Raw genomic sequence first — 24,588 nt, 5'->3', positions numbered from 1 at the left:
GCACAGTATCTAAGTTGTTCAAATTCATTCCAATACGAAGGTTGAACCAGTTTTTCAAGAAATGATGCTTGTAACATCCCAGACCACCCGCTAGCACGATATTGTCCGCTTTGGCACACAAAGCCTCACGATTTTACCTTTGACGATAGGGATGCTAGTCGAAACCCCCCACACTCACTCGTCAAAACGCGTTATGCTAGGGAGAGGAATCCGCATCCTTACAAGGCATGCTTCATTCCCCTCCCCAACCGATGTGGGACCTTACAATCCACCCCCTAAGGGAGCCCAGCGCCCTCGCTGGCACATCGATTCGGGCTCTGGCTCTGATACCATCTGTAACAGCCCAAACCACTCGCTAGCACGATATTGTCCGCTTTGGCACACAAGGCCTCACGGTTTTGCCTTTGACGATAAAGATGCTAGCCGAAGACCCCCACACTCACTCGTCAAAACGCGTCATGCTAGGGAGAGGTATCCACACCCTTATAAGGCATGCTTCGTTCCCCTCCCCAACCGATATGGGACCTTACAATGCTTCTAAGAATTAGTGTGAAAGTTGTTGTCTTAGTTATGTTACCACCTTTTGTTATGTTGGAGGAAAAAGACGTTATGTTATTTAAAATGATTTCGTTTAGTTTGTGTTGAAGAAAATAAACCTTCTTTTAACTTGATTTGGTTTGTGTTGCTATTGAAACCAAATATTTGTGTGGTTAACATGTTTGAGTTCTCAGGTTTATGTTACTATTTTGATAAATGAACAGACCAATGTCAATGTGTTTTTAAGGGATTTGCGTTGAAGTAAATATAACTTTTTTTAACATCACGAATTATAGGTCAAATAGGTCCCCTAAGATACTATTATAAGACAAATAGGTCCCCAACATGAAAACGACGCCGTTTGCATTCTCTGTCTAAGTGGGGACGAATTTGTCCTCCCCGAAACGACGTCGTTTTGCCATTGGTTCCAATACGACGTCGTTTTGTCCAGCGTGGATGGGGACCAAAATGTCCTAAAGGTGACATGTCACAATTAACCTGACACGTCACCACTTTAACCGGATCAAACGGTTTTGGGGACGTATTTGGGGGATATCTGAGAACCTCAGGGTCAAAATCTTAATTAAATTTTGTGGGGGACAAAACTGTCGGATGGTAAATTTCTTGGGAACCTATTTGGGGTATTACTCTTTTTTTTATTATCTTAATACAATTTTAAATTTTTTGTTACAACATTTTTATTATCTTTAACATTTATTTTTAAAATACTTATTAGAAAAATTTATTTATTTAACATAATAAAAAATATCAAAAGTTTTCAACTTAAGAAACTTATGCAAAACACTGCTTAAAAGATTAATTTTAAATTTTACTGCAAATTAATGATATGTATGCATGAAGTAATCCTGATGTGAATTTGTTTGGGTGTTTAATTGTTTTTGGAACTCAATTGGATATATTCATACTCGATAAAATGGCTTTTGAAGATATGCTCATTATTAAAAATTTTTTTAAAAAAATGGCATATTTCTTTTAATATAAGTATAATTTAAACGATGCTCCATAAAATATTTAATCTTTTTCAATAAATATCTAATCAAATGACAAATTCAATTAAAAACGTTGTGTTCATAAATCATAAGACTAATACATCGAGTTCGAGTTTAAGCGAAGGGAGAAAAAAATCAATCAATAGGGATTATTTGTTATTTTCAAATCATGTATGTCGGTTGTCAAGTGACCAGAAACATTATTCAAATATTATGGGATACATATCTGTATATGTTTTAAAACTTTGAAATGGAAAAAAATGGCTTTTGAATTTTGATCCCATTGACATGAAGGAGTTATACATGACACGTGGAATGAGAAAGATCCAGGAATCTAATCTTACGACCGAACATGACCCTAAAATACTGGGTGTCGTTTTAAAGGATTTATTAGTCGTTTCGATCATGCGTCACAATTTGCATGTATCTAGTGCCAGAGACGGATCCAGAAATGATATTATGGGGGTCCAATAACACATATAATATTAAAAATTATGTAAAAAGATTATATAATATAAAATGTATTACAAAAATATATCGACAGAAAATATATTTTAAAGTAAAAAAATATGTGTATACTTTTTACTAACGAAGTGGTCAATTCTTCGTATCATAAAATTCACCGATAATAGAATTTGTGTCAAATTTGTCAGTAATTTTCTTTTCAATATAATTAAAAGACAATTAGCAAAAAATTCATCTTTTATTTTGTTTCTAAGTTATTTTTCACAATATTCATAGTTGAAACTTGAAAAAGATCTCTTAATTGTAGTAGTTGAACAGAGAAAATTAATATCAAATGAATAAAAAAGACGGCCACAAGAAAAAAAAGAATTCACTTTATGAGATTTAAAAATTTTTATTTAATTAAAAATATTAGTAATAATATCTTTTTCAAATTTCTTTAATATTGTTACTTACTTTTTAGATATTAAAAATTATTAATATTTAAATTAGATTAGACTTTTATTTATACTAGACTAAATACTAAATAATTTTTTTAAAAAAAATAAATTATATACATAATAACTTATTATTATTAAAAAAAGTTGGGAGGACCGAGGCCGCCACTCGCCCCCCCTTATGTCCGTCCCTGTCTAGTGCTGGTTTATCTGAGGCGCCACGCCACGTGGTTTAACTCAAATGGAGCAATATCCATATTGGTGATAAAGTTGCACCGGCAATGAGTACGAGATTGAATTTTTTAATTTTAGTAAATAATCATTTTTATTTATAAATAATTGAATAAATATATCTTTGTTTTTGATAATCTTTTCGCAAGATATATCATACTCTAAATATTTTTAAAGAAAAAGTCTAGGGAATGAGCAATTTTATTAAATTTTGACTAGCATGTAACTAGTAGAGAAAGGAGAGCCATTAGATAAAATTTTACACTAATTTCATACCATTAAATCATCATTAATGATTATTTAATGACTACTAATTACAAAAATTACTGATCCTAACATTGCTCTTAAATAAAATCTGAATTGTTAATGTTACGTGTTAGGTGTCAATAAAAATTATAGAGACTAAAAACTTCCTCCCTATAATCTAAAGGTGATCGCTTGACATTCATAAATTCCTTTTCTCAAATGATTGAATGAGTAGGATTTTCATCTTCCATCTATATAAGGCATGTGATTTCTTTAACGTTTTCTTATGTCTATCTTGTGGAGTATGTGGCTTTTTTAGCATGTTTTTCTTATTTTTCTTAATCTTAGTCTGAATCAGTGTCAAAAAATATAAATACAAAAAATATAAACAACTATTAAATATTAAAGACAATTCACAACATAAATAGCCAATGACATTTTATATTTTAGTCACCCTAAACCTAAAATTACATAGATAAAAATTGAATGACAATTATTCTATAAACTTTTGAACTTGAATTGGAGGAGCATCCACTAGTGCAGAATTAGCATTTATAGTAACAGATTTATTGTTATTTCCATCTTAAATAACAGGTGCAAGTTTCAAACAGACCTTTTTTTACTTTTTTTTTTAGTTGCCAATTAGAATTTTTAGGAGTTTTCTTACATGTTTTGAAGTAGTGATCCTTTTTTTCACATTTATTGTAGGTGACCGGGAAGGTCTTTCTAACTTTGTTACCATTAACTAGTGCAGGAGGTTGAATTGCTTCCTTTCTCCTCTTGACTACTCTACTAGCAGGCCTCACAATTCTAGGTAGATCAGGCATCAATTGGTCAGTTGGTTCTCAGAACTCTTCACTATTTATAAGATTGATACAAATATCAGGAGCTAACGTCTCAAGAATCAAGCTTCACCGCTTGGAGTAAAGGTCCAATGGCGAACAACTTGAGAACAACCATGGTTGCCTATACTCTAACTGAAGGCCAGTCAAACAACAGGCCTCGCTTTTTCAACGGGAAGAACTATGCCTACTGGAAAGAGAGGATGAGGATCTTCATTCAATCCATTGATTACAATATATGGAAGATTGTTGTAAGCGGTCCTAAGATTCCAACAAAAATAAGTGCTGATGGAGTGGTGACTCCAAAAGAAGAAGCTGAATGGAATGATAACGACAAGAAGAAAATGGAGCTGAATGCTAAAGCCATCAACCTTCTTCACTGTGCTATCAGCTTTGAAGAGTATCGAAAGGTGTCTAAATGCAAGACAGCCAAAGAAATCTGGGAGAAACTCCAGGTTACAGACGAAGGCACTAAACAAGTCAAAGAAACGAGGATTGATATGCTACGAAAATGTTTAGTGACTCATACTGTACAATAATGTTCGAAAGTAAAAGTGGGGGAAGAAGATAAGGTAAAAGTCTCGATCAGTTGAACAAGGGCGTGATCCTTGTATATATATACTAGTCTAGCAACTAAGAATTCCAAAAATAAGATAAACTAGTCTTGTAGTGCGAAAATCCACTTTTCGAGCCCACTTGGTGATTGTTTGGGCTAAGCTTGAGTGAAGCCACGAGCTAGTACCCTTCTTGGAAGTTGAACGCCAGCTTTGGACTCCTTTTTGGGCGTTGGACACCAGCTGCTCCCTTTTGGGCGTCCAACGCCAGGAAGAGGGTGAAGTACTAGCGTTGAACACCAGTTTTGGACCTTCATATCCAAAGCAAAGTATAAATTATTATATATTGCTAGAAAGCCCTGGATGTTAGCTTTTCAATGTCTTTAAGAGCGCACAATTTGGACCTCAAGTAATACCTTCGAGTGTATAGAGGTAAGAATCTGACAGCATCTACAGTTCTTTCTTTGTCTCTGACTTGTACTTTTCCAAAGCTCCTCAATTTCAGTCAGAAATTACCTGAAATCATCATAAAACGCAAAAACTCAAAGTAGAATCCAATAATGTGAATTTTGCACTAAAACCTATGAAAATAAAATAAAACTTAAACAAAAAATAACAAAAACTATATGAAAATAATGCCAAAAAACGTACAAAATATCCGCTCATCAGCATATAACAACACTGTCAACATCCCTCCACTTAAGAGAACTCTCGGATCTTACACTATCCGAATCCAGGGAGTTGTGGAAGTAGCATTGTGAAACCTACTGTCAATGCCAACAATTTTGAATTAAAGCCATAGCTTGTTACATTGGTTTAGCAAAATTGTCAGTTCAGTAGGAGCCTGTAGGAAGATCCGAATCTGTTTATATCTATTTTCCTCCAAATTTGTGACATGGTCAAGACAAATGGCGTCCCAGCTAATGTTTACCAACTATTGCTCTTTCCTTTTGCTGTGAGAGACTAGCCTAAGTAGTAGCTAGATAATCAGCGCAAGGAGAGCATAGTCACATGGGAGAACTTGGTCACCAAGTTCCTAAACAAGTTCTTTCTACCTCGGAGGTTGACTAAGCTCAGAACGGACGTTCAGACCTTTAGATAGCATGAAGGAGAGTCCCTCTATGAAGGTCGAGAGAGGTACAAATAGATGCTCAAAAAGTGTCCTCAAGACATGTTTTCTAACTGGGTCCAGCTTTAGATATTTTATGATGGGATCACTCCCCCCTCACGGGTTTCACTGGATAACTCGACTAGAGGATCTTTGCATATGAAGAACTATTGAGGAAGCACACGAATTGATTGAGATGGTGGCCAACAACCAATACCTCTACTCTTCTGAAAGATCATCAAGGAAAGGAGTTAGATGCTTTGGATACACTACAAGAAAAAGGTCTATGGCCACGCTTTTTTTGCCACGCTTTTAGTGGTCAATGGCCACGCTTTTGTGAGAGTGGCGACTTAATAGAGATTTGGCCACGTTTTTTCTCGCCACACTTCAAAAGCGTGGCGAAAAGGGTCAATACTTTTATACGAGTGGCAATTGATTAGAGATATGGCCACACTTTAAAAGCGTTGTCATAAAGAAAAACAGAGACGTTTTGAAAACGTGGTGAGAGAGTTTCATTACGGTAACGTTTATAAAGCGTGGCCATATCCTGACACTCTTTTGACATGCTTTAAAAGCGTGGCCAAAAGTTTTTTTTTTTAAAGGAAAAACCCTAATTACCCCCCCCCCCCCCCTAACCCAATAACCCTCAAACTTAGCCATCCAAATGCTTCGATCGGCACTCTCTCACTCTCAACTCTTACCGTCACTCTCATCAATGGCAACCCTGAAAGAGCTCAGATCCCCGCCGTCACCAGCACCGCCCTCGCTGCGCCGTTAGCCTCCCCTCCGCCTCGTCTCCTCGTCACCTCTACCCTAGCATCCAACAGTGTCAGCGTCATTAGCCTCTTATCGTCTCCTCGTCGTTTACGCCATTAGCCTCTTACCGTCTCCTCCTCGGCCATCTGCTCGCCGGAGGGCAGCAACATCTTCCCGAAAGTGCGACTCCTTCTGCGGCTGAAGGGCGGCATGGGAGGGTTCGGATCGCTGCTTCGAGGTAAGGCGATGAAGGCCGGGAAAAAGAAGACGAACAATTTTGACGCTTGCAGGGACATGAGTGGGAGAAGGCTGAGGCACGTGAACGCGGAGAGAGGCTCGAGGAGTGGAAGGCGGCGGAGGGGGAGCGGCGGCTGGAGAAGGTTGCGGAGGAGTTTCTAAAGAAGCAGATGAAGAAAAGTAAGAAGGTTGCTGGCGATGGAGAAGCTCACAAGTATGTTGCCAAGTATAGGGACGAGTCTGAGCGCTGTGTCGCCGAGTTTGCAGAGTCTGTGAAGGAGGCTTTGAAGTCTCTCAATGGTAAGAGAAAGGGTTCTGAAGCTGCACTGGAGAAAGCTGATTCCAAGAAGTTGAAGATATGGTAAATTCCTACTTTCTTCTTTGGATCTTTTTTGTCTACTTGTTTATGTGTAGAATGATTGCGTGATAACTATGCTTGGATGTTTGAATTTGGATTTGGTTTTGATTTTTTATTCTGGTGATTTGTGAAAGGAAATTATTTATTGATAAACTGATATTTATATTTATGGTTTTTTGAATTTTCTAGGATGGGAAAGAAAAAATTGAATGAAAGTGATAGTGACTTAATTCATCAGCTCTAAATTCTTATTGATAGTGTAGAAATTTTCATGGAACAGTTTGCTGTGTATTTATATGCAGAGCTCATCCATAAAAATTTCAACCCGAACCAAACATACCTTGAGAATTAATTGGAAGTCAATCCTCGTTTGGTGAACTTACAGTCATGTTTCAGGTTGGAGCAATGAGCATCTCAGTATTGCTAAGTGTGTGGCAAATGTTCTGGCTATGCGAGAACTGGGATGGCGAAGTTAGTGTCTGATGGCAGAATTTGCAAGAAAGGGCTGAACCAGTTGATGTAGGAGGAGGAAGTTCGCCCGGTGTTCCTCACAATTTAGGGTCTTATCTTCAGGGATTAGACCCTCCTTCAAGCTACCTTGTTCCCGAAGCTGGACTAGTTTCTATGGATGACTTGGCTTTTTCTTCCGGTCCCCAACACATGTCAGCTGAAGAGAAGAAAGAGCTTCTTGTAGTTGCACGAAACAGTCTTGAATTGCTATCTAGCATAATAAATTCTGAGGCAGAGCCCAAAACCTTGAAGGTCTAATTCTGAACTTCTGATTATTGTTGATTTATTCTCTTTGTTTGGTTCTGATATGTTTTGATTTTAATTACATATAATGTTGATTTGTTCTCCAAGTTTGGGTCTGATTTGTTCTGAATTTAATTAAAATATGTTCCGATTATTGTAGCTTTGTTCTCCTTGTTTGTTTTTTATTTATTCTGATTTTAATTGAAACATGTTCTGATTATTGTTGATTTGTTATCCTTATTTGGTTCTGATTTTAATTGTGCAAATTTTGATCTGTTTTAGAGATTTATTTGTTCTTTATCAAATTATGGATTTGGACGGTTTTGATTTGGTGTAACATGATCAGCTTTACCGCTTCCTTGTGAGGAGGACCGGCAGCAACTTCAATGTCTACTGAAGGGCAAGGTTTATTTTTCCCTCTCTTATCTTTCTCAGTGGTAAGATAGGAATTCTTTCGAGTTTTGAGTACTTATACTCTCCACCGGATGTTTTTTTTTTAGTACTTATACGCTTATTTTTTTCATGGTTGACTATAATTGAATGGTTTTGCAGGATTCTCTTGGAGGTAACAGCAGAACTGTTATGTAGGTTGTGAATGCTTCATGAAATTACCACCTGAAATTGGAAATTTGGAGAAACTTGAGAAGCTTGATCTTGATGAGACTCAGATCACAGATCTGCCAAAAGAGGTCCAGAGGATATTGAGGTTAGAACATGGCTTCAATTAGGGTGTTAGAGATGCTTGGAAACCCCATCAAGTTGAGTGGTACAGCAAGGTCAGCACCATCAGCTTCTAGCCCTGCCACCTTCAAGACTGTGGCTCTCTTTGGTAAGAAGGCAGCACCACCTCCTCCTTCAAAGAAAGCTGTTGCTGCTGTCACTCCTGCCAATGATGAACTCGCCAAGTGGTATGGTAAGTGGTTGCTCCTATCTTCACATCCTTTCTTTTTTCTGTTCTTTACCATATACCAGTAAGCACCCGCTGCTCCATGCTTCTAAATTCCAATTACTTGAACTAAATGTGTCATTGTTTGATTACGTAGATTTAATTTCATGTTTTGTGTCCTTCTAAATCTGAATCTGATCTTGAAAACGAAAATGAAAGGGCTTGTATGCGGGAACAAGTAGAGGAATCAAGAATTCACAATGCAGTTTCTTAGGTGCAACTAAGGTGAATTTTCCCAGCCAAACAATGTCCAGAACTTGTCAACTCAATCACAAACATAAAACACATTCTGGGGCACTCCATGCTACCTGCCAGGGTGACAAGATCCTGGTAGCTAACAGAGGCAAAATCCTGGTTCGTGCTATTCGCACTGCTCATGAATTGGGAATACCCTGTATGGCTTTGTACTCAACCATAGACAAGGATGCACTTCATTCAAATTGGCTGATGAATCCGTCTGCATTGGCGAAGCGCCAACTAGCCAATCGTAAGTTTCACATAATCACATACTCACATTTTCATATGCAATCATAAATCCAATGTCTTTTCCCTTTTGTGGTTATTAAGTATGCCTCTTGTCTATATATGTTTGTTTAATTTGATTTGTTAAGTTATTTTTTCTTTCCTGAGCAGGTACTTATTGATCCCAAATGTACTGTCTGCTGCTCCCCTCAATATTAATGATTTGGAATTTTGTTGAATTTTCTGCTCGTTGCAATCTATTTATTCATTATTTTAGCATGGAACAGTTCTAGATTTTTGGTCATCTAATGTTAAGAAGCTGTATTTATGCTTAACCAAATTGCAATCTATTTTATTCATTATTTAGGCTTCAAGTGACTTTCACTTGCTTCAGTTATTGTTTAGTTTTATCTTAAGTTAAAGAACCAAGCTTCAAGCTTGTATATTTTTGTGTTTCAAAATGTGGTGTGTTTTGTGCAGCTGCTCTGCTGGCCGTGCCGGGAAACCTGTAGTTAGATGGACTGAGGTTCACACATTTTGCTTCAGTGACACAATTCTAAATCCAAGAAAGGAGTGCAAGGCTATTTATTTGGGAAGTGAAATGGTGGTAAAAGAAGAAAAGAAAGAAGAAACCAAGAAGGAGGAGTTTACTGTCAAGGCAAGAAAGGAGGCAATAGAGGACATTCATCAAGAGGAGCATGTGCAGCCCACCCTCCAACAATCAAATCCATCTACAGAAATTCCATCAAAAGAGAGAATGATTTTCAATCACTCTAATATAGTGGTTCAATTAGTGGTTCAATTATTGTGTGACACTTGCATGATTTTCATTAACTCTAATTTTGAATAAGTGACATAATTCGGATTAGAACAACTTTTGAAAATTTTGTTTTCTTCTAAGGTTTAACAACTTGATAGGACTAATTTGAATAAGTGATATGTAATTCAACCTAAGGACTATTTTTTAATTTTATTAGAAACTAAATCAGTTTTTGGGTTTAAACTCTTTAATTAATTAATTAATTGATGACTAGTTGATTAAAGAAAAACTGAGTAATCGATGATTTGAAAATCAATTACTAAAGATTTATCATGAAAAATCTTTTCATACTTCAAAATAAATAAACAAGGTTTGATTTTTCTAAATATATAAACATTTATAAAGTCCTTGACTCTCACAATCATTGTATTTGACTATTTTCTTAATCAACATCTAAGCTTTTTATCTCACAAGCACTCAAACACTCAAGATTCTAAGTAAAATACAAGTTTTGCCTTCATTAATTTAAGTTATTTTAATCTAATTTGGTATATAATCTGATATTTACTTGTTCAATCTTTTAATTCTTGTGAGAACAATATTCACTCACCTTAATATTATTTAAATGATCCAGTGCCTTTATCAGTATTTGTGAGCTCTAATTAATTTTCGATCATCAATTTACATTATAATAAGCTGTAATAAATGTGCAAATAATTAACAATTACAATTTTCCTGGATAAAATGAACTGAAGAAGACAGTCCATGTGCTAGAAGTATGAATCCCTATATTAGGCTATTAGCCTATCATTTTCCATTATTATACACTTAACGTGCTATAAATTCAACATTATTATTACCTACCCTAGGGCAGGAGACGCTAACGTGTTAACTCTAAGTCCTGCTCTCCACCGCTTGTATGCTTCATAATTTGTTGAATAAGAAGACTCATATTAAGATATGAAGATCCACCTTTCTCAACTGCTCTCTTTGCCATCTTACTCAGTTCAATGACCCTTGCTCTTCTCTTTCTGCTCTCTTCTTCTTCTTCATCCATCACCATGCATATTCCATTTTTAATATCTTCCTTCTTCACCAAAACACCTATCTTCTCTTCCTCCCCAAACTTCATTGCAACCTCCACACCAAGGCTCACACCAACCTTTAAAACTTGAGTAACAAGCTTCTCATTCAAGAATTGATCTGCAAACAGTGGCCATGTAATCATTGGCATGCCAGCCGTTATCGCTTCTAAGGTAGAATTCCAACCACAATGTGTTACGAATCCTCCAACTGCAGGGTGTGATAGTATTAGTACCTGAGGAGCCCAACCTCGAATTATAAGACCTTTATCTTTGTTTCTTTCTTCAAACCCTTCTTCTTCGATCCAATTCTCCAATTCATGCAAGTTCTTTCCATCCCTAATGACCCATATAAATGGTTTATTTGTTGCTTCCATGGCCAATGCCAATTCTATAAGCTGTGAAGTGGTGAGATTGCATAAGCTTCCAAGACATGCATAAACAACAGACTTGGGTTGCTGCAAATCAAGCCATTCTAAGCAGTTCTGTTCATTGATTGAAGTCTTGTTACCTCTTTGAGCCTTATCTATTTCATCTTTGTTGCATAGTGAAACAGGGCCAATACACCAAACCTTACCGTTCCTTTCTTTCTTGTAGTCATTTACATAATCTTGCTCCAACTCTTCAAATGTGTTTATGATCACACCATATGCCTTCATTTCAGCATCCATCATCTTCTCACCAAAATCCTTCAATTTATCTGTCATTTGCCCTGGTACCTGATTTTTGGTGACTTGAATTTGGTGAGGTATGCCAGGAATAGTGAAGTACTCAAATTCTGAGGTGATGTTCGCAGCAACCTATAAATGTTACACGAATACAAAACACAAGAATTAAAAATAATATCAGGTCATATCATATTAAAGTTAAAAAAAAAAAGTTAAAGGATCATCAAAATTTAAAAATATAATATAAAAATATGTGGTTGGATTATTAAAACAAATTAAACTAAAAAAATTGAATTGATAATTAAATGATAATCGAAAACAATATATTCTAATCACCCATTATATTTTTATTAAAATAATGTTATATATGCACCGCCTAGGTTATATGCACTATCTATCTATATACTATTTTTGTATATCTTTCATTTTCAATATTTAAAGTAATTGATAATAAATAAGAGAAGATAAAAATTCATTGTTTAAACTATAAATGAAAAGAAAAAGAAATATAAAAAAGATTTATAGAAAAGTGGCTGAAATATTGTTTCATATATATCATAAACCGTCTCTTTTTTAAAAATGTAAATCAAGTAAACCTCTTTTAAGTTTAAAATTTGAATACTTACATATATCTTGTTTTTTATTTAATTTTATGTTAAAATTATTATTTTTAAACGTAACAAGAATTAAAATTCTAAACCGTTCAACTAGGTATCCTTTAAAAATTGTACAATATTCAGCCTTTTATTACAATAATTTTAAAAAAATAAAACAAACATATCTAAAAATTTTAAATAGATTTAGTGTCTTTTTAAAATTAAATACACATTCAAAATACAAACTAAATAAAACTGAAATTTAAAATTTAAATTTAAATTTTAAATTTCTATTTCAAATTTAATATATTTAATTATTAATATATTATAATTACAATTTAAATACACATCCAAAAATCAAATTAGTTATAATTCAAAATTTTGAATTTAAAATTTTAAAATAAATCTTAAACCGTCTTAAAATTTTGGATGTGTTTCAAACATGTTTTGTATATAAGTCAATAATTTTAGATGTGTAATAAATGAAAAATAACCAATATTTACAAACATACATTTTAATAAATTTAAAAGCATTAATGTTCAAATAAGTAACGATAAAATTCAACAAATAATAAAAAAAATGAGAAATATTAGATGAATTTTATCGAATAAGATATAAAAAAAATTAATTTTATATTTAATGTTTAAATTTAAATTTTTGATTTATGATTTTGGATGTGTTTTAGAAATATTTTTTGTATCACTTAATAATTTTAGATGTGTTACAATTGAAAACAAAATTGAATTTTTACAAACAAGCATTTTAATACTTTTAAAAGCATTAATATTAAAATAAGTAACGAAAAAATCTAACTATTAAAAAAAGAGAAATATTAGATGAGTTTTTCTCGAATAAGATATAAAAAATTAATTTTATTTTTAATGCTTAAATTTAAATTTTAGATTTATAATTTTGGATGTGTTTTAAAAATATTTTATGTATAATTTAATAATTTTAGATGTGTTACAATTGAAAAAAATTAATTTTTACGAACATACATTTTAATAATTTTAAAAGCGTTAATATTCAAATAAGAAATGAAAAAATTCAAAAAAAATAAAAGAAAGAAAGAAAGAAAGAAAAAAATAAAGAAGAAGAAAAGAATATTGATATATACACTGATTATTTATTATTTAATTCAAATGTTGATATAATCTTATTAAAATAATGATGAATGAGTTTTGAGTTAGTATGTAAGTCACTCGAAATAGAAACAAAATAGCACGACTCATCTAATAACAATAATAATAATAATAATAAAATGTTAAATATGAAATAATAAATTTACAGAAATAATACCCTTCTATAAAAATTTTTGTAAAGAACAGTGAGAGAGAAGAAAAAAAAAGAACGTACACGAGAGAGGGGAGGGGGACGTGCAAATAAATAAAAAACTAATAAAATAACTATTTTATGAAATAGGTAGGAAGTTAGAGAAATTCTAGTATTTGAAATTTAAATTAATTTTAATTACCAATATGTTTAGCTACAAATTAAGAATGTTTTTTAACTAAAATTTATTTAAATAATATTATTTAAATTTAAAGGCTGAATAAAGACTGAATTTTAAAGGACACGTAGCATTTTCCAATTCTAAATATATTGATTATAGAAACTCTGAGAAATTATATGTATTAAAACTATTTATCGCAAAACCTAATTTATTAGATAGAGAATTACGTAAATAATTATATTTAATAACAAATACACGAACAGTTCTATCAAAATCAGAAGTTATTATATAAATGAAGTGTTTGTGCATTATAGGAAGCACCTTGGAAGTGTTTATCTTGTACAAGCAATGGAGGCAGAAGCAGCAAAAGCCATGGAAAGAGATTCTTGGGATGTTATGCTTCTGAGCAAGTTGAGAAGTCCAAGGAATGCAAAAATCAGAGATAATGCAAGTTGGTTTCGGTGTGATCTGCTCGAACAACTCCTCTGCTGGTTTTTGGAGCAACGTGATTGCATGGAAGAAATTGACCATGGCGTCTGAAGAAGTCACCATGTCGAAGCTTTCAGACCCTTCAGGTAAACCTGCTTCCTTAGATGGAAATGGGAGCTCTATTAATCGGATTTGAAGGCCGGAAGAGATGGCGCGAGAAAGAACTGAACTGAAACGGGAAGCGTTCTTTGGTGTGGTGAAGATGGTGACGATGACACCACGGTGTGCCAAGAGTTTTGCAATGTCCATCATGGGGATGATGTGGCCTTGAGCCATTAGAGGGAATAAGATGAAGTGAGGTTGATTTGTTTGGAAAACCATGGCTGATATTGCGGCTAATGGCTACAATAATGATTAGAAGTAAATGACTAAATGATACGTGTTGTGCGTATGCTACATATGTTGGGTTCTATTTATATATTTTAGAGGAGTGCTAAAGGCAGTAATTTTTATAATTTGTGATCATCAAATAATTATTAATGATAATTTTAATGGTATAAGATTAATATAAAATTTTATTTAATAACTCATTTTTTTTGTTAGTTATATATTAACCAAAATTTAATAAAATTATTGTTATTATAGACTTTATCTTTAATTATATATATATTTAGGGAATGTAGCTTTTTTGTTGGGGTGGAGGCGTGCAGGTGTTTGATTTTATTTCTCATACAAATACGTGAGAATTCATATATATATATATATATATATATATATATATAACTGTGTGCGCGGTCTGTGGTGATTGTTAAAGTTGGATGGCTACAATGATTATCTTCTGTCCACTAATCAATTGCTGACATGTGGAGAGGTGTATTTTGTTTGACTTTTATTTGATTGAGTCTAAACACAATAAATTTGATAATCATCCACGCTAACTGCAGGTTCTATTAAAGGTTAAGTTCGATTTTAGTTTTTAATGTAGAGGTCGAAAATTGATTTTATTTCTAATTTTTTTTTTGTTATAAAATGGTTTCTAACATTTTAGTTAATTTTAAAATTCTCTTTCGAACAAAAATACTCCTCCTTCCCTTCCTCCCTCTTCTCTTTTTCCCCTTCTTCCTCAAAATTATGCAGAAGTACTAGCAGAAGCACCTCCCTCCCCTCTTCTTTCCTTTCTTCCCCAAAATTATGTAGAACAGAAACAGAACCAAAAGCAATAACAACAATTAATCAAACAGAAGCAGCAGCAAGACAACAACAACAACAATAAATCACCAATGAATAAACAATGGAATCAAGTAGAAATAAAAGAAGCAGGATCAGAAACAAAAACAGAACAACAACAACAATAACAATGAAACAATATTATCAATCAGAATCAAAATCAACCAGAAACAACAATAATAAAAAAATCAAAAAATATAATAGAAATATAATGAAAGAAGAAGAAGAATGACGGAAGCAGAAGCAGAATCCGGCGAGCCACCCGAACGACGACGAGCAACGACCATCAAGCAAAGAAGAGCGAAGAATGGCGACGACGACGGCGAAGACCCTTCCCCCTCTTCTTCCCGAACCCCCTCCCCCCTTCTCCCTTCGCATAACCCCTTTTCCCTTTACTTTACGCATAAAACCCCTCCCCTCTTCTTCCTCAACACCCCTCCCTCCCCCTTCTTCCCTTTCCTCCCCCTCCCCCCATTTCTCTTCGCATAAACCCCCCTTCTTTCTCTCTCCCGATCCAACAATATTTCAAATTCAAGCCAAATTTAGTAACAACAATATTTCACAAAAAATTCAGAAATTCTACAAAAAAATCCAGTTCACAGAAGAAGAAGAAGAAGAAGCGGCGGGCAGTGAGGGCGAGGAGCGGCCGATGAGGGTGAGGAGGAGGAATAGTGGCAGATCACAGGTGGCAGGGCGGCGGTGTGATGGTGCGTGGTCCGGTGGGATGGCGGTGCGGCTTCCCTTCCCCTCCCCCTCCCCCTCTCCTTCCCCCCTTTCTCGAGCCCCAACTCCCCCCTTTCTTTCTCTATATCCCTTTCTTTGCTTTCTTATTTATTTTTTTATATTTATTTTATTTTATGATTTTTTAATGAGGGGGTAGTTTGGTAATAAAAGAAATAAAATTGGTAAAAAGAACGATTTTAAAACAAACTGAAAATTTGGGGACCATTTTGTAGCAAAAAAAAAGTTGGGGACGAAATCGATTTGCAGCCTCTACGTTGGGGACCAAAATCGAACTTAACCCTTCTATTAATTAGAAAGAATTCTTCTCCTGAGCACCGATTTTTGTTTGTGAAATTAGGGGTGTGCATGACCCGACCCGACTCGAAGACCCGGCCTGGTTCTAAACACTTTAGGGATTAATTTGGTGTGATTTCATCGGGTCTAGGACCGGGTAAGGGTCTCAAAAATAGACTCAGTCATTATTTCGGGTCGGGTTCGGTGGCCCGGTCACCATACACAATAAATATTTTGTATTATTAGTGATGAATGATGGCTATTATTATGTGGAATTTAAGTATTGTAAACCTTAATATTTTGTGTTATTAGTTATTATATATAAGACTATAAGTTAATGTTTTATATTTAAAATGCATAAGACTTTAGACTAATGCATAATATTGTGTTATTTGTATTGATTTAAATATTTGGTGTTATTAGGCAATATTAGTATTGATTATGGTTATGCTTTAATTTTAGAGAAGAGTTGGTTCTTGTTATATTTTTCTAAGTGAATTTTACCATGTCAAATAATGATTGGAGTCTTAGAAATTTGGATACTTTTACATGCTAACTTATAAGAAGGTATCAAGATAATATAATGTTAACGGCCCGGTTTTCGCCCGGTATAATTGTGGTACGAAAGGGTATAGGTTTCATCGAGTTTAAGGTCGGGTTCGAGACTCATAAATGGACTTGGTACATATTTCGGGTCGGATCTAAATCACATCAAACCCGGTTTCACCCGACTTATGCACACCCCTACGTGAAATCACCTATTCTATTTCGTTTTAGACATGGCATGAGCCAGACAAACCTGACCTACATTCAGGATTGACCCAAATCCGAGATAGAAACCAATTGGACCCTCTCTAATTCAAACTATTGCACCCCCTTCCTATCGCTTCCTTTACCTAACTATTAAAGTTAGATTTGGTTAGAAAGAAAGAAATAAAAAAGAAAATAAAAAAATTAGTTTTTAGATATATTTAGATAAAAAAATAAAAAAATATCATAAAAATAATTTTATTTTGTATTATAAAATATATTAGAAAAAATAAGGGATAATATTAAAAGTATAGAAAAGAAATAAGTTTTTTTTCTTTTCTTTTTAACATTGGAGAAAAAAAATTGGTAGGTTTTATTCTTTTGCTTTTTTTTTTTAATTTTTCTTCTAAACTAAACAATGAAAAATAATCATTTTTTCCATTTTTTTCTCCCTTTTCTTTCTTTTTATTTTCCCTTCAAACAAACATAGCGTAAACGATCAAAATAGAGCAAGAAAGAACCACAAGAGAGCTTTTTTTTTTCAAAACAGAACAATGCTAATGGATGGAATGAATAGAACGACTGCTGCTCGAAGTTGATGGCGTAGAAGAGAAACAGTTCTATTGCTCCAGCGTTGATGGATGGAGGTGAAAAGTTATTGCTACTTCAACGCCTTTGGATGGGAGAAAAGTGTAACATCTTAACTATCAAAATGTCACGCTTCCGACTGCGCCGTTCTGATAGTTCAGGAATTATGACGACTCTTAAAATATTTAATATTAAAATATGAGCCTGTTTAAAACTTAAATCGTATTTTTAGAAAGACCGTTTAAAATAAAACATAAATCCATACTTACAACCATATACATACATATACATATTTTTAACTTACAAGCTTTACATAAAACAAATCCTATCCCTCTTACAAATTATGAAAAGTTAAAAGGCAAAAAAAACATAAATACTAAAACAATACAAAATTATCGTTTAAACAGAAAAGAAATAAGCTCTTCTGAACTTCGTCGTATATAACCTGAAAGAGAAAAGACTTATAGAAGAGTGAGAACATCGTCTTCGCTGGTTCTCACTATCGGGTTAGAGAATTGTTATAATAAGATACGTAAAAAAAAAACTGTTTTTAAAAATATAGTGATTAACATACGCCTTATGAATCTTTTCCAAACCAAAGATTCATACTCAAAAATTTGAAATCCTTTTTAAAAGCGACCTCCGTTAATTCTTCAAAAATCCAAAACCTTTTTAAATGTCTTTCCTAGACAGTATGAATGACTAAGCTATTTCAAGCATAAATTCATTAAATCTATGCTGAACCAGTTTAGTTTTTCAAACTTTTCTAAACTAGAAACACAAACCAAACATGGCCTTCGGCCCATCACAAAAATTGGCCATAGGCCCAAATAACTCAATAATCAACAGTCAATCTATCACAATCCAACCAATTTTCAGTCACACACACAAGTAAGAAAGTTCAAACACAATCAAGTAGTTACATCAAGTAGAGCAAATTAGCAATTAAACATAATTATTCACATAGGCAAACCAATTACAATATACACACTCAAACAATGTCACATAGATGCATATGATGCATGCCTGTCCTATGGCTGATGAGTCTCATCTGTCTGTTATAAAGCCAAACCCGACATGTTCGATAGCCAACTCTGGACAGAACACCAAATACGGAGCAAGTGAGACAATGCCACAATCCTTGCATCTTACCCGCGTACCCGGAGCAGGGGACAACTTTACCCTGTCTCTTACCTAAGTGGTGTTACAGTTCTCAACTCGAAACAAGCAGCGATAGAATTCCACCCTTGCATCTTACCCGGAGTTTTGAACTCTCAACCTGAACAAGTAGATAACACCACCGCATCTTACCTGGTATTCTCGCCTCTTACCCGAAACAAGTGGATAATACCACTACATCTTACCCGAAGGCATATTACAATCAAATTCAAGCTCATTTTCATTATCCTACCAACTCATTCATAATCATTTTCAAACACAACATACAGCTTAATCTTTGGCTGTCGAACCTGAGTCTGCCGGTGAATATAGAACATATTTTGTATACTTACTTCGTCAATGATCGGCATAATATCAAACTGTATTAGACACCGAAAACTATAACGAGATTTTGGTATAGGATATTACTCACTCTCCTCAACATATCGTTCTCCATACTTTGACAGAGACCATTTTAAAACTCTATGAATGTCATGGTGCATGAAACCACAAACGAAAACCAATTCTCACATACAAAGCTCACTCTCTCATGAGTACTTCGTATAATCTCACTATTGTGATACACTACCAAATTTGTAGTACTCTCATCACACCAAAAATACACTCAGAGAACTCTTCTCTTTGCGATGAAATGATACCAAACTTTGCCTTATATAAGAAGAGCACTTAACACACAGATCATATGTTACATTGCCAACAAATTAAAGTGTGACACATCGATATCACACCCAACTTGCTAAGTTAACACACTCTCCATATGCTGGCAGAACGACTCCCATGTACTATGTCAGCACACTTCCCACATGCTCAGTCAGTATAATCTTCACATGTTACACCTGTCTAACTATCATATCCACTGATTTGTAAATACACTAACACTAATTTCTATTAAAAACACCAATAATATTTTCATATAAAAAAATAGCCTCATATAAAAACTTAAAATATCTACTTATATATTCTAAAAGTACGTAAATTGAGTCATTTCTATCGTTATAAAGACTGTTTTAACAAACAATGTATAAATATGCTTCTACAATTGTTAAATTAGGATATACATCACTTTTACTAATAAAAACAAATAGTTTAAACCTCACCTAAATTTAACTTTTCTTCATAAAAAAGAAATTTGCTATTGATGATGTAAGAGCATATGCAAAATGGCACTACAGTGGAGATTATCATCAATTATTTGAGGACTTGCATTGGTGGGCACAAGGATGATAGAACTAGAATCATATGGACATCGTAACAGAGCCTTCTACATCGCAATTTTCTTTTAATTTTGTGCGCCAAGATGCAAACAAACAAAAGAGAAAGAAGTGACGTGATTAGATTCGATTCAGTCAAAGAAATGTAAAAATAAAAATAATAATTGTCTAATTTATTAAAAAAATTTAAAATTAATATTTAATTTTAACATATAAAAATAATTAATTTTTTAATTTTTAATTTTTATTTTTAAGAAATTGAATAAATTTGATACCAAATTCAGAAAGACACACCAAAAAAATTGAAAAAAAAAAACCAGAAAAGGGGGAAGCCTGACATGTCACATGTGTGTGAGATTGCTTACTCTATATTATAGATAGATTAGATAGTTGCTTCTAGAATATGCATGGCTTTGCCGTCTCTTCGATAACCTCCACAATTAAAAACGAGGACTGTATTATTCAGGTAAGGAACTAACCGAACTAACCTACGTGGAAATTCTCTTTCCACGCACTCCTCCTTTGGCATGCAATAATGACAAATCCAACATTTCATCGTATTGTATAAGAACACTCAAACAAGTACGTTTAAAATATTTTTATATAAAAATTTTTGATTTTATTTATTTAATAAAGAAATTACTATGTATTAAATTTTTTATATAATATAAACTAAAAATATTATTTTTCTTAAAAAATGTTATTATATTTTTAAAATTATTAATTTGTTAATTTTTTTAAAATTTAAATTTTAAATAAAATTTTATGAAAAGTTTGTTTTATTTTGATATTTTTTTACAAATTTTATAATATTATTTTTTACTTTCATTTTAGTATCATTTTAATACTTTTTTTATTTTACAAATTTAATAATCTTTTACGAATTGAGTTTTTTTTATAACTTTTTAAATATTTTTTATTTTTAAAGATTTATATTTTAACAATTTTATTGTTAATTATTCTATTTTTACTCTAATAATTTTTATTTATTTTTGAAGTCTTTGAATAAAATTTATTGTCAAATTAAAATTTAAAAAAATTTATTTGATATTAATTTAAAAAATTTTGTATCGTTTGAATAAATATTAATTAAAATCATTAATATAATTATTTCTTCTCTTGAATTTTAAATTTTATTCATAATTTATTTTTTTATTATTAATCTATATTTTTGATAGCCGTTTTTGAACTGTGATCAAATAAATAACTTTATGAAAAGTTATTTTTGCTATTTTTATATGAACAGTGTCCATTGCAGAATTTTATTTTGCTTTACAACTAAAAAATGTATTTACATTTTAATTTTTAGCAGTATTTCGAAAGTATCGGCTTGCATAAAATCCTAAGAAAACGAAAGACCAGGAGGAGACGCTGAATTTTTTTAAATAAATAAAAAATATTTTATCTAAAAAAAATTATGTAATTTGTAACATTTTTATCGATTTAAACTCTTACTTATTTGTATATATCTCGTTTACATTATAAAATAGATAAGACATGATACGACGTGGTCATATAATGTTTGTACACGTGATTTGTAGCGTGGTTATCTCGTTTACCATTAAAACACGATATACATAATGTTATTTTGTTATACTGTAAATAAGATAAGTAAGAAGCACACTTATATATTAAATTCGTTCATAATGCCTTTTGAAGTCACTTTTTATCTATTTTTTCTACTTTTCTCCCTCTTTTATCTTTTTTTAATCATATTATCGAGGTATTCGGAAATTATGGTGCGTGCAGATGCACGGGATGAGGACATCAACCGCCTGAAAGCGACATGGCATATCCCCGTGACAATCGGCAGGTTAGTATTATTATTTTTATGTTTAAGTTAAATAAACATATATTTATAATCATAGGTAGCGTACTTTTATAGATGTTATATATGTTAGGTGGTAGAATGTATTGTTAGTAAGTGTTAATTGATAGGGATTGGTTTAACTTATTAGATAAAATTATTTTATTAAGTAAATGTTCATTGTATTTTGTTATTTATTTAATTTGATTTCTATATTTTTAATTTTAATTTTGATAACTTGGTAGATATTTTTTTTAGTCAGTGTTAATGGATAGCTATGATTTTAGTATTAGTTAAATTAATTTATTAAATAAATGTTTATTTCATTTTATTTTTATATAATTTAATTTTAATATTTTTAATTTTAATTTTGATAGTTTTATAGATAACAATTTCTAATTATTATTCAATATTTTAATGGGTGAGTACTTCCATAATTTTCAAACATGGTATGAGCACTTAACCTGGGATTGGGTGGAGCAGCTATTTGATGCCCAACCTCCTCATGGTGGACAGCAGGGTGTATGGAAGAAGGAGTCTTTCTCCATCAAACTAATATGGCTTTAAGACCGGATTTGGCATATGTCCGATACCATTGATCTAGCCACCCTCCAAAAGTACACGAGGTGTTACATACTGATGCTGATTGGGGGTTACTTGATAACTGACAAGTCAAATAATTAGGTCCATCTCCGGTAGCTGCCACTATTGGATGACTTTTAGAGGTGTCGTGATTTGTCTTGGGAATTTGTTGTGTTTGCATGGACGTACCACTCTTTATACTTTGCAGCACATCGAGACACCACTGAGATTGCTGGATGCACTCCACTTGTAGTCTCTTGGATATACCATAGATTTTTTCAATGGTGTCCACCTGAGAGGCAGGTTCTGACGTATCCCATGGCTGCAAGGTAACTATTAGTACTTATAGTTTTCTTCTTCTTCGATTAAGAAGATCCTCTTTCATAAATTGATACACTTTTATTCTTACATATGTCCATAGGTTGATAGGTATAGCTCAGCAAAGTAGGGACCAACACGAACAGAAATTCTTCAGATACGTGCCATCGATGAAGACAAAGGACTTCTAATACTTGAAAGCCTCATATAGATAGGAAAGGCACATAATACCTTATCAAATTGCTGCAGTCGCGTACCACCAAGTGCCATCATAGTACGGTACAACCCTAAAATCACATATTGTTCTAGGAGTACAACTCTGCAATGCTTGGAGCAACCTCGGCACCTTATTGTATGACTCCTCCCAATCACCGTATATTTGTGCAATTATCTTTTACATCGCTATCCAGACCTTTCTATACGAAGGTTTGAAGTGATAGCTTTGCCTAACTACACCTTGTAGAACACAGATATTGATGGATGGGCTAGACTGTATCAAGGACAGGATGATACTACAGATGACATTGCTATTCAACTGTCGATGGTCTTGAGACATAGTGGGTGCTAAACATGTATGTGCACCTCTAAAGCTATGCATCTCCCTAACGAAATAAAATATACATAGTAGGCATTTATAACAAATATAATCATGACAAATAAGAAACTACACCATAATTAAACTTAACCTCGCCAATATTCGAGATTCTGTCAGAGGGCAACATGAAGACTCCAAGGACATCTTATTGCAAATTGCCACTAATGCACATGCCACTTTAATCCGTTGATGAGCGGATAATTTATACGCTTTTTGGTATTATTTTTAGGTAGTTTTTAGTAAGTTTAAGCTACTTTTAGGGATGTTTTCATTAGTTTTTATGTTAAATTAACATTTCTGGACTTTACTATAAGTTTGTGTGTTTTTCTGTGATTTCAGGTAATTTCTGGCTGAAATTGAGGGACCTGAGCAAAACTCTGAGAAGGAGGCTAACAAAGGACTGCTGATGCTGTTGGAATCTGACCTCCTTGCACTCGAAATGGATTTTCTGGAGTTACAGAACTCCAATTGGCGCGCTCTCAACGGCGTTGAAAAGTAGACATCCATAGCTTTCCAGCAATATATAATAGTCCATACTTTATTCAGAAATTGACGACGTAACTTGGCGTTGAACGCCAAGTACATGCTGCTGTCTGGAGTTAAATGCCAGAAAAACGTCATGATCCGGAGTTGAACGCCCAAAACACGTTATAACTTGGAGTTCAACTCCAAGAGAAGCCTCAGCTCGTGGATAGATCAAGCTCAGCCCAAGCATACACCAAGTGGGCCCCGAGAGTGGATTTATGCATCAATTACTTACTCATGTAAACCCTAGTAGCTAGTCTAGTATAAATAGGATAAGTTACTATTGTATTAGACATCTTTTGACAGTTTAATATTTTGACTATTCGGTCACTTGATCATGGAGAGGGCTGGCCATTCGGCCATGCCTGAACCTTTTACTTATGTATTTTCAACGGTGGAGTTTTTACACACCATAGATTAAGGGTGTGGAGCTCTGCTGTACCTCAAGTTTCAATACAATTATTATTACTTTCTATTCAATTCTCTTCTATCCTTATTCCAAGATATACGTTATACTTAACCTTGATGAATGTGATGATCCGTGACACTCATCATCATTCTCACCTATGAACGTACGTGACTGACAATCACTTCTGTTCTACTCTAGGCCGGGCGCATATCTCTTAGATTTCCCAACAGAATATTCGTGGTATAAGCTAGATAGATGGCGGCATTCATGAGGATCCGGAAAGTCTAAACCTTGTCTATGGTATTCCGAGTAGGATTCTAGGATTGAATGACTGTGACGAGCTTCAAACTTCTGAAGGCTGGGCGTGATGACAAGCGCAAAAGAATCAAGGGATTCTATTCCAACCTGATTGAGAACCGACAGATGATTAGCCGTGCTGTGACAGAGCA

The 24,588-nt window shown here is 33.5% G+C and overlaps 2 protein-coding genes and 1 long non-coding RNA gene across 6 annotated transcripts; 1 reads left to right on the top strand and 2 right to left on the bottom strand.

The window, feature by feature from the left end:
* Positions 1 to 4,245: 4,245 nt before the first annotated feature.
* Positions 4,246 to 5,769, bottom strand: LOC140173449 (uncharacterized). The gene is made up of 3 exons (XR_011862320.1): positions 4,974 to 5,769; positions 4,739 to 4,838; positions 4,246 to 4,633 (listed from the first exon to the last, which is right to left on the bottom strand). It is a non-coding gene; the product is annotated as an uncharacterized lncRNA (long non-coding RNA).
* Positions 5,770 to 6,063: 294 nt separating this feature from the next.
* Positions 6,064 to 9,826, top strand: LOC140173448 (biotin carboxylase 2, chloroplastic-like). Of its 4 annotated transcripts, none has more exons than XM_072197009.1 (6): positions 6,064 to 6,784; positions 7,178 to 7,543; positions 7,881 to 7,939; positions 8,087 to 8,447; positions 8,640 to 8,967; positions 9,423 to 9,826. In XM_072197009.1, the coding sequence occupies exons 4-6, from the start codon at positions 8,424 to 8,426 to the stop codon at positions 9,452 to 9,454; spliced, it is 384 nt and encodes a 127-aa protein (XP_072053110.1). In that variant the 5' UTR covers positions 6,064 to 6,784; positions 7,178 to 7,543; positions 7,881 to 7,939; positions 8,087 to 8,423; the 3' UTR covers positions 9,455 to 9,826. The 4 variants fall into 4 exon arrangements, with proteins under 4 accessions (XP_072053110.1, XP_072053108.1, XP_072053111.1 ...); XM_072197007.1 differs by having other exon boundaries at positions 7,881 to 7,971; XM_072197010.1 differs by having other exon boundaries at positions 7,817 to 7,939.
* Positions 9,827 to 10,364: 538 nt separating this feature from the next.
* Positions 10,365 to 14,679, bottom strand: LOC112696597 (UDP-glycosyltransferase 73C11). Its single transcript, XM_025749427.2, has 2 exons — positions 13,824 to 14,679; positions 10,365 to 11,584 (listed from the first exon to the last, which is right to left on the bottom strand). Exons 1-2 carry the CDS (start codon positions 14,310 to 14,312, stop codon positions 10,583 to 10,585), a joined length of 1,491 nt encoding a protein of 496 aa, XP_025605212.1. The 5' UTR covers positions 14,313 to 14,679; the 3' UTR covers positions 10,365 to 10,582.
* Positions 14,680 to 24,588: the final 9,909 nt, after the last annotated feature.

The sequence above is a fragment of the Arachis hypogaea genome, chromosome 6, assembly GCF_003086295.3.
Source record: "Arachis hypogaea cultivar Tifrunner chromosome 6, arahy.Tifrunner.gnm2.J5K5, whole genome shotgun sequence".
NCBI classification, from domain to species: domain Eukaryota; kingdom Viridiplantae; phylum Streptophyta; class Magnoliopsida; order Fabales; family Fabaceae; genus Arachis; species Arachis hypogaea.
The sequence above is the reverse complement of the archived record's forward strand: the minus strand, read 5'-3'. Positions and strand labels throughout refer to the sequence as shown.